Here is a 12,446-nt window from a genome sequence, read left to right as displayed (position 1 = left end):
CCCCTCTCCTCTCTCAACCTAATGCCCGGATCCCAGAGCCGCCACTGCTACTGTCATGTGCATCTCCCTCTAGGTGCTGGGGCGTGTACGCTGAGTAGCCGGCTTTGAAGAGCATGTGCTGGCTGGGATGCCATGCGCACCCGCTCCCAACCCAAAGCAGTGGCAAATTTTTAAAGTGCTTGTACACAAATGCTAGGAGTCTGACTAATAAGATGGGTGAACTAGAGTACCTCGTATTAAATGAGGAGATTGACATAATAGGCATCACTGAAACCTGGTGGAATGAGGAAAATCTGTGGGACACAATCATACCGGGATATAAAATATATCGAAAGGATAGAGCAGGCCGGGTGGGTGGCGGAGTGGCACTGTATGTGAAAGATAATGTAGAATCAAATGAAATAAAAATATTAAGTGAATCAACATGTTCCATAGAATCGCTATGGATAGTAATTCCATGCTCCAATAATAAGAAATTAGCAGTAGGGATATATTACCGACCACCTGACCAGGACAGCGATACTGACATTGAAATGCTGAGGGAGATTAGAGAGGCTACCAAAATAAAGAACTCTATAATAATGGGGGATTTTAATTACCCCCATATTGACTGGATACATGTCACCTCAGGAAGAGAAGCGGAGATAAAATTTCTCAATGGCTTAAATGACTGCTTCTTGGAGCAGCTGGTGCAGGAACCCACAAGGGGAGAGGCAATTCTCGATTTAGTCCTGAGTGGAGCACAGGATCAGGTCCAGGATATAACCGTTACAGGACCACTTGGGAATAGTGACCATAATATAATAACATTCAACATCCCTGTAGTGGGAAGAACACCTCAGCAGTCCAGCACTCTGGCATTTAATTTCAGAAAGGGGAATTACACAAAAATGAGGAGGTTAGTTAAACAGAAATTAAAAGGCACAGTGACTAGAGCCAAATCCCTGAAAGCTGCATGGAAATTTTTTAAAGACACCATAATAGAGGCCCAACTTAAATGTATACCCCAAGTTAAAAAACATAGCAAGAAACCTAAGAAAGAGTCACCGTGGCTTAACCACCATGTAAAAGAAGCAGTGAGGGACAAAAAGGTATCTTTTAAGAAGTGGAAGTCCAATCCTAGTGAGATAACTAGAAAGGAACATAAGCACTGTCAAATCAAGTGTAAAAATGTAATAAGAAAAGCAAAAAAAGATTTTGAGGAACAGCTAACCAAAAACTCAAAAAGAAATAAAATGTTTTTTAAGTACATTAGAAGCAGGAAGCCTGCTAAAAAACCTGTGGGTCCCCTAGATGATCGAGCTATAAAAGAAGCAATCAAGGACGATAAAGCCATTGCGGAGAAACTAAATGATTTCTTTGCTTCAGTCTTCACGGCTGAGGACGTTGGGGAGATTCCCGAATCTGCACCGTCCTTTGTGGGTGATGAATCTGAGGAACTGTCCCGGATTGAAGTGTCATTAGAGGAGGTTTTGGAGCAAATAGAAAAACTTAATGTTAACAAATCTCCGGGACCGGATGGCATTCATCCAAGGGTTCTAAAAGAACTCAAATGGGAACTTGCTGAACTATTATCTGTGGTTTGTAACCTATCCTTTAAATCGGCTTCTGTACCTAATGACTGGAAGGTAGCCAACATGACACCAATATTTAAAAAGGGCTCTAGAGGCGATCCTGGCAATTACAGACCGGTAAGTCTAACTTCAGTACCGGGCAAATTAGTCGAAACAATAGTAAAGAATAAAATTGTGAAGCATGTAGAAGAACATAATTTGTTGGACAAAAGTCAACATGGTTTCTGTAAAGGGAAATCCTGTCTTACTAATCTATTAGGCTGTGTCTACACTGGCACCTTTTTCCGGAAATGCTTAAAACGGAACAGTTTTCCATTATAAGTATTTCTGGAAAAAGAGCGTCTACATTGGCAGGATGCTTTTCCGGAAAAGCCCTTTTTCCGGAAAAGCGTCCGTGGCCAATGTAGACGCGCTTTTCTGGAGAAAAGCCCTGATCGTCATTTTCGCGATTGGGGCTTTTTTGCGGAAAAGACTACTGTGCTGTCTACCCTGGCCCTTTTCCGGAACAGTTTTCCGGAAAAAGGACTTTTGCCCGAGTGGGAGCAGCATAGTTTTTCCGGAAAAGCAGCTGATTTCTTACAGTAAATCGTCACTGCTTTTCCAGAAATTCAAGGGGCCAGTGTAGACAGCTCGCAGCTTATTCCGGAAAAGCAGCTGCTTTTCCGGAATAAGTGGCCCAGTGTAGACACAGCCTTAGAGTTCTTTGAAGGGGTTAACAAACATGCGGACAAGGGGGATCCAGTAGATATAGTATACTTAGATTTTCAGAAAGCCTTTGACAAGGTCCCTCACTAAAGGCTCTTGTGTAAATTACATGGCCATGGGATAAGAGGGAAGGTCCTTTCTTGGATTGAGAACTGGTTAAAAGACAGGAAACAAAGGGTAGGAATAAATGGTAAATTTTCAGATTGGAGAGGGGTAACTAGTGGTGTCCCCCAAGGGTCAGTCCTGGGACCAGTCCTTTTCAACTTATTCATAAATGATCTGGAGAAAGGGATAAGCAGTGAGGTGGTAAAGTTTGCAGATGATACCAAACTATTTAGGATAGTCAAGACAGAAGCAGACTGTGAGGGACTCCAAGAAGATCTCACCAAACTGAGTGATTGGGCAACAAAATGGCAAATGAAATTTAATGTGGATAAGTGTAAAGTAATGCACATTGGGAAAATTCAACTATATGTACAGTATGATGGGGGCTAATTTGGCTACGACAAATCAGGAAAGAGATCTTGGAGTTATCGTGGACAGTTCTCTGAAAACTTCTACACAGTGTACAGCGGCGGTCAAAAAGGCAAATAGGATGCTAGGAATTATTAAGAAAGGGATAGAAAATAAGACCCAGAATATCTTACTGCCCCTGTATAAAACTATGGTACGCCCACATCTTGAATACTGTGTACAGATGTGGTCTCCTCACCTCAAAAAAGATATTTTGGCCTTGGAAAGGGTTCAGAAAAGGGCAACTAAAATGATTAGGGGTTTGGAATGGGTCTCATATGAGGAGAGGTTAAAGAGACTGGGACTTTTCAGTTTAGAAAAGAGGAGACTGAGGGGGGATATGATGGAGGTCTATAAAATCATGAGTGGTGTGGAGAGGGCGGATAAAGAAAAGTTATTTATTAGTTCCCTAAATAGAAGAACTAGAGGACACCAAATGAAATTAATGGGGAGCAGGTTTAAAACTAATAAAAGAAAGTTCTTCGCACAGCGCATTGTCAACCTGTGGAACTCCTTGCCAGAGGAGGCTGTGAAGGCTAGGACTATAATAGGGTATGTCTACACTACCCCACTAGTTCGAACTAGGAGGGTAATGTAGGCATACCGCACTTGCAAATGAAGCCCGGGATTTGAATTTCCCGGGCTTCATTTGCATAAGCGGGGAGCCGCCATTTTTAAAACCCCGCTGGTTCGAACCCTGTGCAGCGCGGCTACACGGGGCACGAACTAGGTAGTTCGAAGTAGGCTTCCTAGTTCGAACTACCGTTACTCCTCATTTCACGAGGTTAGGTCCATAAAAGGCTATTAGCCAGGGGATAAAATGGTGTCCTTGGCCTCTGTTTGTCAGAGGCTGGAGAGGGATGGCAGGAGACAAATCGATTGATCATTGTTTTCGGTCCACCCTCTCTGGGGCACCTGGTGCTGGCCACTGTCGGCAGACGGGACACTGGGCTAGATGGACCTTTGGTCTGACCCAGTACAGCTGTTCGTATGTAATCCCTCTCCCCTCCCCGAGCCAGGCACCCACCGCTCCATTCCAATCGTCCTCCCCTCTCCTCCCTCCACAGCCAGGCACCCTCCTGCGCTCACCCAAGTCCCGGAGCTGGAGCCGCCGCCGCTGCTGCTACCACCATGTGCCTCTCCCTGCAGGCTCAGGGCACATGCGCTGAGTGTCTGGCCTTAAGCATGAGTTGGCTGGGACGCCAAGGGCAGAGGGCCAACCTTGAGCACGTTCTGGCTGGGACGCCAAGTGTGAGGGGCAGGAGGAGAGGGGACGTGAGCATGAGCATGAGCACAATGGCAGCCATGAGCATGCACTGGAATGTGACTCAGAGTGGCCTGGCCATGAGCAACCTTGTGCGGAGTGGCCAGCCTGACGATAAGTTTTTAATAAAAAAAATGTAATCAGGAACTGCTATTTTTTCATCAAAGAGCTGCATGCGGCTCGCGAGCCGTGGGTTGGCCACCACTGATATAGCGAGACTCTTGTGAACATCGTGCCTGCCAGGAACATAGACCAAGGCTAACCAGTGTTGGAGGCACCGAAGGTGAAGCCTGGAATGGGCTATGAGGTATGTGGTAGCTGCCATGTGTCCCATGAGTAGGTGATAGGTGAGTTCAGGGATGATGGGGCTTGTGGTGAGGACCTGTACCAGGTCCTGGATAGCCTGAAATCTGTTTATAGGCAGGTAAGCTCGGGCAGTGGATGAGTCTAGGCGCACTCCAATGAATTCGAAAGATTGTTGAGGTGTCATGGACAATTTTGGGAAACTGATTATGAGACCAAAGGCTTTGAAGACTGCCGTCACTGATGCGTGTTGTCGAAGGATGGGCCCTTGATCAAACAGTTGTCGAGATAAAGGAAGATAATAATCCTGACCCGACGGAAGTGGGCCGCGACAACTGCAAGGGTCTTTGAAAACACTGTGGATGCTGAAGACAGGCCAAAGGGTAAGACTCTTTATTGGAAGTGTTCGGTTCTGATCACAAATCTCAGAAAATGCCTGTGTGCTGGGTGAAATCGTGACATGGAAGTATGTGCCCTGAAGGTCAAGGGACGCAAACCAATCTCCACTGTCTAGAGTTGGGATAATGGATGCCAAGGTCACAATTTTGAATCTCTATTTGCGAAGGTGCTGGTTGAGTCGATGGAGATCTAGTGTCGGTCTACATCTGCCCAACTTTTTCTGGGTAAGAAAATAATTGGAATAAAATTAATCCCCTCCCCTGGAATTCTCTGGGTACTCTTTCCACTGCTCCGATGGTAAGGATCCGAAGTACCACTTTTCTTAACAGTGAGAGGGGTCCCTGAAAAGGGCTTGGGAAGGTAGGGAGAGACGGGGGAGGGAGTTGAAGGGGACTGAGTAATCTGATGTTATTAGCTCAAGAACAGTGGTTAATGGTGGCCCACCATTCTTCGGAATGGTTTTAGGCAGTGATGGAACAACTGAGCCTGTTCCTATTGGTGACCAGACAGAAGAACGGCTTGCAGACCCTCGACCAATGCATCAAATTTGCTGCTGATTATTCTGCTGGTTACTCATCTTGTTCTGTGGGTGCCGTTTTCGCAGACGCTGTCCAGAACGGTGTTGCTCTGTGGTCCTGTATTGAGGAGTCGAGTAAGGGAAGGGTCTGCATCTCTGGTATGGAATGTAATACTTGCGTCTGTACGGAGGCATGTACATGCCCAGTGTTCTTAATGTAGCTCTCGAGTCCTTGCTAGTGTGAAGGACCTCATTTTTCTCTGCAAAGAGTTTCTGCCTAGCAAAGGGGAGATACTCCATCTTCGACTGCAGCTCTTTAGGTACTCTTGCAGACTGCAACCATGAAGCCCTGTGCAAAACCACCGACGTTGCTATGGATCGTGCAGCTATGTCCGCGATGTCAAGCGCAATCTGGAGCACCGTACATGAAGCAGTGTACTCTGCCTGTACCACAGCTTTTAGAATTTGGCATTTGTTGTCTGGGAGGTGTTCAATCAGCAGCGTCAATTTCGTGTACTTATCGAAATTGTGGTTTGTGAGGAGGGATGAATAGTTAGACATCCTCAGTGTTAAGGTAGCTAAGGAATATACCTTTCTACTGAAAAGATGTAGTTTTTTACTATCTTTATCGGTGGTATTAGACCTATATTGTGGGTTCTTGGCTTCCTGCTGCGCAGCATCAACCACGAGAGAGCTGGGTTATGGGTGTGTGAAAAGGAAGTCCATTCCTTTGGCGAGCATGAAATATTTCTTATCAGCCTTCTTGTTTGTTGCTGGTCTGCCATATGTCATCTGCCACTTCTAGAATAGCCTCGTCAAGGGGCAAGGCAACTTTGGACTTTTGGAATGGCTGTACATTTTTTAAACGGTGGTGCTGCTTCTGTTGTATCTCAGTGAGCTGGACCTCCTGACTATCTGCCACTTATTTAAAAAGATCCTGAAACTGGCAGAGATCATCGGGTGGTGATGAGTCCCTTGGGATTACTGACTCATCAGGTGAGGATAAGGATGGATCGGTTGGGGAGAGCTCTTGTGGTTGTTTGTGGTCCGAGAGCTGACCTTCCTTGGGTTCAGAAAGCTTAGGTGGTTCAGGTGCAGTTTGTGGAGGAGTGGATTGGTGTGTGCTGGTTGGAGAAGGAGATCTGATCCAGCTCCATCTGGTGTTTGATCTGTGATTGCAAGATGACCAATGTCTAGAACGGCGCGGAGAAATGGAATAGTGTGTCGGGCAGTGATATTCATAATAAGAGTGATCGTAATGGCGGTTGTAATAGATTCTAGCTGGTGAGGAGTATCTCAAGGAAAACCCGCTCCTCCGGTCATCATGGTAGTGGGTGTATGCAGAAAACATGGGCAATCTGAGCAACATGGATCTGCATCTTGGTGATGTTGGAGACATCGCTATATGTCAGTGCCGAGCACAGCTACGGGATGATGGATGGCTCATGGATGCATCATTGTAGTGTGGTGTTCCACTGTAGCACGGTACCGCTGGTTGGTCATTGATTGGGTCTAAAGGTGCTGGAAAAGGAGACAGGGGTCCCGGAGAAAAGGTGATAGACTCTGGACTGGGAGAGGGAGTAATGACCCTTGTCATTTGCAGTGGGCTTTTGTCAGTGCCAGTTGTTGTGGTGGTACAGGCTCCACAGAAGGCTGCAGAACAGGATGCCTGCTCGGGACTATACATGGTGCTGATGTAGCCAGTGCCGCTGGTGCCGGGTGTGACGCTGGGGCTGGTGTGGTTACCAGTGCCAGATCCACCGCCAGCACCGTCATTGGTGCCGTGGATGGCGTAGGTGCCGATGGTGATCCCCGTGTCAGTCTTAGACCCGGTGCCGATACACTATGGCCCAGTTTTGTCTTGTCTGGGCGGCATAATGGGACCATCCTGACGAGTCCGGCTTGTCTCCAATGCTAACATGGATTGGTAGAAAGGACCCTGTCAGAGAGGGCCTCTTCTTGGCTGAAACCTGAGAGCTTGGTGAGGTTGCTCGGCGCTTATCTTTTTTCACTGAGTCAGACATGGGTGCGGAAGGGTCCTTTTGAGAAGGCTCCAGTGCTTTATCGAAAAGAAGCATTCTGAGCCTCATTTCTCTGTCTCTGCGCACTCGTGCCATCAGTTTGGAGCAGTGAGGTCATTTCTGGGGAATGTGTCCCGCCCTGAGACATCGTATGCAACGGGAATGCCTGTCAGACGCTGGCATGGGCTCCCTGCAAGCATCACGTTTTTTAAACCAGGCGATCCCGGCATGATTGCCTGCTTTCTATCTATCTACGTATAAACGTATACATATATTATTTGTTGGTTTTTTTATAGGGTTTTTTAAAATGTAAAAAGAAGAAACTATTGACCTACTGCTAAAGCTAACTAAGAACTGTTAAGAGAACAATAACTATCTAAAACTCAACTAAAAGTAATTTAATTTCTGACAGGATCTAAGGAGAAAGAGCTCACTCCATCTGTGACCAAAGGATGGTTAGGAGGAACTGGCAGGAGCCGGACCGCACGCTCTGAGAAATGGCGCAAATGGCACGAGGCGCCTGATGCGCATGAGACCACTGCTGACGAATCTGCGGTGCTGGGACAAGCCCAATACCTACAGTGGAGCACCCATGGAGACATCACTCGAAGAAGAAATAATGGTTACGGGGGGGGGGGAGGGGAGGGGACACAACAGCTGTGCACCTCTCTCTGCCATTGATAAAGGGAGGGAACTTTAGGAGCTTGCTGTGTAAAACATTTATGTAGAGTCAGATGGATTTATTGGGGGGGTTTGCTTCCACTGGGGCTGTGCCCACGGGGCTGTCAAGTCTCTGTACTTGAGCATTCCCAGAGCTGAGCTGTAATCAGTGTCTCTGTTATTTGGCTGGGAGGGTCCTACCCCAACTTGGTGCCTTGGCTGCAGAAGATCAGAACTTTTGGCACCAGGGGAGTGAGGTGCCTCAGTTGGGGATTACATCAGTGAGGGCTTGGGGTTTTTTGGAGTATACAAATAAAGAAAACATTGAACAGGACAGGGTGGTGGAGTACCCCACAGGGCTGGCGGGCAGGCTCAGTGCCATGCGCAGCTCATCAGGAGACAGTTTCAAGGGAAACTCTGTGACTCAACCCATCACAATGGGAACCCCCAGGGACCAGGTTGTACCTGGAGCAGGGTGGGGCAGCTCATGGGGACCCCTGGGGCCAAGCTGTACCTGGGGCAGCTCATGGGGACCCCCAAGACCAGGCCGTACCTGGGGCAGCTCATGGGGACCCCCGGGGCCAGGCCGTACCTGGGGCAGCTCATGGGGACCCCCGGGGCCAGGCCGTACCTGGGGCAGGATGGTGAAGCTGAGAGGAACTGCCTTGAATCTGCTGGACAGAAATTTCCCATCAAAGACCTCCAGTTTCCCGTCCTCGGGCTGGAGACAGACGTCAAAGACAGACTCGGCTGAGGGCAGCTCGATGGCGTAGCAGCTGCTGGACAGGACTCTACGAGCAAAGCTGTCAAAGAGAGCCCAGTGCCTGCAAAAGACAGGCAGAGAGATGGAGGGCAGCTCCCTGCCTGGCCCTAACTGGGACAGCTAGACCCGCTCTGCTCCCAGAGGCAGGCTGGAATCAGAGAGTCCTGGCTCCTGACTTTCCTCCCCAGCCCAGGACCTTGGCTGCTGGCGTCCCCCCCATCCCCCAACTCTTCCATCCACTATGTTCACCTCGCAGCGCTGCTCACTCCTGAGCCTCATTGGCGTGGCTAGCGGGAGATGGGCCAGGAGTGGGCCCACTGGCCCAGACTTAGTGAACCCCAAACTGGTACCTGGGATGCAGGTGGCCACCGAACCCCCAGATGAAGGCAAAGACAAAGATGCTGCGGACAAGCAGATGGTGATGGGCGGGGACAGTTTCATCCAAGTGCCGGTGGGAGTGGGCCTTTGCGACTCCAGCACAGCTGTCCTCAGCCACTGGAGAGAGGAAGCGTCAGTCACCCTGAGGCAGGGGCCACTGGCCTGGCTCATTGGCAAAGCCTGGAACTCTGCGAGGATGCCAGATCCTTACTGGCCTCATCACAAGCATTTATGACTCCCGGGCAGCCTCCACCCACAGGACCCTGGGGCACCCTGGAAGAGCAAGGGAGAGCACAAAAGTCCTGCTGGGATTCCCCTCACCTGCTGGGTCCCCCCGTCTCAGGGGCTGGGCCTTCACCTTGTCGGGGCTCAGGTGCTGCTCCAGTAGAACCTTCAGGAGGCGGGTGAAGGCTGCGGTCTCCGGGACTCCGCAGGCCACGGGGCTGCACAGGTCGGCGTGCGGCTGCAGGACGGAGCTGCAGTTCTGCTGCAGGAAGGTCAGCGTGGGGGGCACGACGTCGGCAGCAAGGCCACGCAGCATGGCCACGCTCTCCTGGCTCATGTTGTGCATGTGGGAGACAGTGGCGAGAGCCGAGGCCAGCAGCGCTTGCCAGACGCACGCGCCCCTGCAGTGCAGGAGGGTGCAGTGCGTGGAGATGGATGGAGAAATGCTGGAGCCGTCAGGCATCTCAAAGAGGAACTTCACAGTCTCCGGGGGCTGGAGCCACTGCCCACTCGGCAGGCTGACAGCGGGCTCTGCGCGGAGCAGTGAGGAGATGGGGTCCAGCCACTCGGCACTGGCAGAGCCGTCCAGCACCAGCCATTGCTGGGTGCCTGGCACGCCCAGCCCAGAGGCAGGGGCTGAGGCAGCTGCTCCTTGCAGGAGCCGGGAGAAAACACCCTCCCGCCAGATGCCTCCCTCCAGCCAGCCCAGGAACTCGGCGGCACTGAGGCCGTTGGGGCAGAGGCAGACAGTGCTGACGGGCCGATATGCCACATCCCTCCGGGTGCTCGGCCTGCCTGCTCCTGCCGTCAGCTCCAGGGACTCGCTCGCAGCCAGCCTGCTCAGCACCTTGGCCAGGGTCTTCCAGGCTGTGGTCTTGCCGCTGCCCGAGGGCCCCAGCAGCAGGACTCCCGGTGAGCCCATCAGGGCCTGGTGAAGCTGCACCATGGTGCTGGTGAGTTCGGAGTCAGTGTGGAGCTTGTCCTCATGCAGCTGGGCTGCCACAGCACTCAGCAGCTGGGGGGGGACCCGGGCCTCGGGGAGCAGGGAGCAGGAGGCCGGGAAGAGCCCACGGAGAAGCTCCCACACTCTACTCAGCCTGGGCTCCTCCATGGAGGCCAGGAAGGGTGAGAGGCAGAGAGCTCGGAGGAGAGCAGGCTCCTCAGCCAGGCTCTCAAAGGCCTGTACCTCTGGCCTGGTGGTGGGCGGATACACTGTGCCAATGGCTGCCTCAATGACCCTCTGGAGCAGGGCCAGGCGGCTGGGGGCAGGGCCCGGGCCCAGCTCCCCCTCCAGCCAGAAGAAAGAACTGAGCTTCTTGGCCAGGGGCTCTGCTTCCCGGAAACCAGCTGCCAGCAGCATCACCTCTGCCACCTTGTGCAGCGCGGGGGGCAGCAGGCACACGGGGCGCAGGACCAGGCGCAGGAGCTCAGGCACGCGCCGCATGGTGGCCAGGCAGCCATAGGTCTCCCTGACCCGCAGCAGCCGCTCCCCAAAGAGGATGTTCCCCAGCACGCAGGGCTGGAAGGGCTCGGCCTCATCCAAGCCCAACTCTGGCAGGGCCCTAATAGGCTGCTTCTGCCCCTCCCCATCCTTGCTCTGGTCGGTGGGGGTCACCTGGGGCTCCCCCTCCCGCAGGCCCATGCAGAGCCTCTGCAGGTCTGACAGGAGCTGGCTGAAGCTGGACAGGACACCGGGCTCCAGTTGGTCCACGGCCTCCAGCAGCAACCAGGCCCCAGCCTGCACAGCCCCACTCAGGTGCCTGCTGAGGCAGCCCAGACCCATCTGATGGGAACAGTGCAGGGTGACGACCTGGCGCCCCAGCGCCCTGGCCAACTGCTGCACAGCGGCTGTTTTCCCAGCCCCGTAGCAGCCAAGAGCAGCTCCGCAGTGGAACTCCTGCAGCGCCAGCAGCAGCCCCAGGAAGCTCCTCTCCAGCTGGGGGCTCCCCACCAGGTGGGGGCAGTTCCCCACATACTCGTAGTCATAGTGCAGGCTCATGTCAAGGGTCTCGGCCCAGCAGCCTGGGGAGCTGGCAGCCCAGGTCTCAACAGGGGCACCCACGGCCCTGGCACTTTCGGGGTGCACAGCTAGCCGGTACTTGAGCAGCTGGGCCCAGTCAAAGGCGGTGGGTGAGTCGACCTTGCGCTCCAGGAGGCGAGCCAGCACGTCGCGCTGGTGCACGGTGATGGTCAGCAGGGCCCCCAGCAGCGTACTCATCCGGGTTCTGCCCGGCTGCCCTGCATGGCTACTGCAGTAGTTGCGGACATAATGGGCCAGGGCCTCCAGCTTGAGTTTGTGCTTGAGCTTCAGGCCAGGCTTGCGCATGGAGCTGAAGAGACGCTCCTGCACGTCCACGTGCCACCAGGCCTGCTCGGCCAGCAGCACACACTGGGCTGGGAAATCTGTCGCCAGCTGCACCCAGTGCTCCACCAGTAGGTGCAGTGGCAGCTCGGTGGGGCCTGGGCGCTGCTCAAAGGCCACGTCAAGCTGGGGGCGCAGGGCCAGGCGCCGGACCATGCACCCCTGCAGCAGGTAGAAGAGGGCCTCTTTCATGTGCTGCTCCAGGTTGCACAGCCATTTAGTGACCTTCTGGTGGAGCAGCAATGGGGAGCACAGCAGCACCGTCTCCCCACAGGCTCCCACCAGACCTGTGGCCTCCACCGTAGGCAGCAGGACACCGTAGATGGCAGGGTCATGAGTGGCCGAGGGTTCACGGAAGGCCAGCTGATGCACAGCGGGGAAGCAGCGGCGGGCCCAGCTGGTCACCTCCGTGGGCTCCAAAGGCGAGGCCACCATGGCCACCACCTCTGCGTTGCTGAGGAAGAAGAGGCGGGGGAAGCCCATGCGTGTGGCCTCCAGCACGTACTCCAGGGACTGGATGATGAGCTGCAGGTCCTCGACGCCCTGGTCCAGCATGGTCTGCAGGGGCACTCCCATGAAGCGACTCTCCCGGCTGCACGTAGCCAGCGGCATCACGCTGGACAGCACCAGTGGGTGGGTGGACGTCACCTGCATGAGCTCCCGGAATCTGCCGTCCAGCTGCTGAAAAAGGCACTCCTGGGCCAAGGACAGCAGCATCAGGCCGTGGAAGGGAAACCCCAAGAGGCAGGGAACAGAAGCAGT

General features: G+C 53.0%; 1 protein-coding gene across 1 annotated transcript in view; it reads right to left on the bottom strand.

The window, feature by feature from the left end:
• The window catches only part of DNHD1 (dynein heavy chain domain 1), a 274,296-nt gene that overhangs the window by 99,763 nt on the left and 162,087 nt on the right, over nucleotides 1-12,446 (bottom strand). Inside the window, exons 20-22 of the mRNA XM_089775427.1 lie at nucleotides 9,419-12,380; nucleotides 9,070-9,214; nucleotides 8,588-8,780 (exon numbers count right to left, since the gene is read on the bottom strand). Coding sequence (XP_089631553.1) covers nucleotides 8,588-8,780; nucleotides 9,070-9,214; nucleotides 9,419-12,380 — 3,300 coding nt within the window. The remainder of the gene's footprint in view (nucleotides 1-8,587; nucleotides 8,781-9,069; nucleotides 9,215-9,418; nucleotides 12,381-12,446) is intronic.

Source organism: Pelodiscus sinensis, chromosome 1, assembly GCF_052426305.1.
Source record: "Pelodiscus sinensis isolate ZL-2025 chromosome 1, ASM5242630v1, whole genome shotgun sequence".
In the NCBI taxonomy this organism is placed as follows: Eukaryota; Metazoa; Chordata; order Testudines; family Trionychidae; genus Pelodiscus; species Pelodiscus sinensis.
The sequence above is the reverse complement of the archived record's forward strand: the minus strand, read 5'-3'. Positions and strand labels throughout refer to the sequence as shown.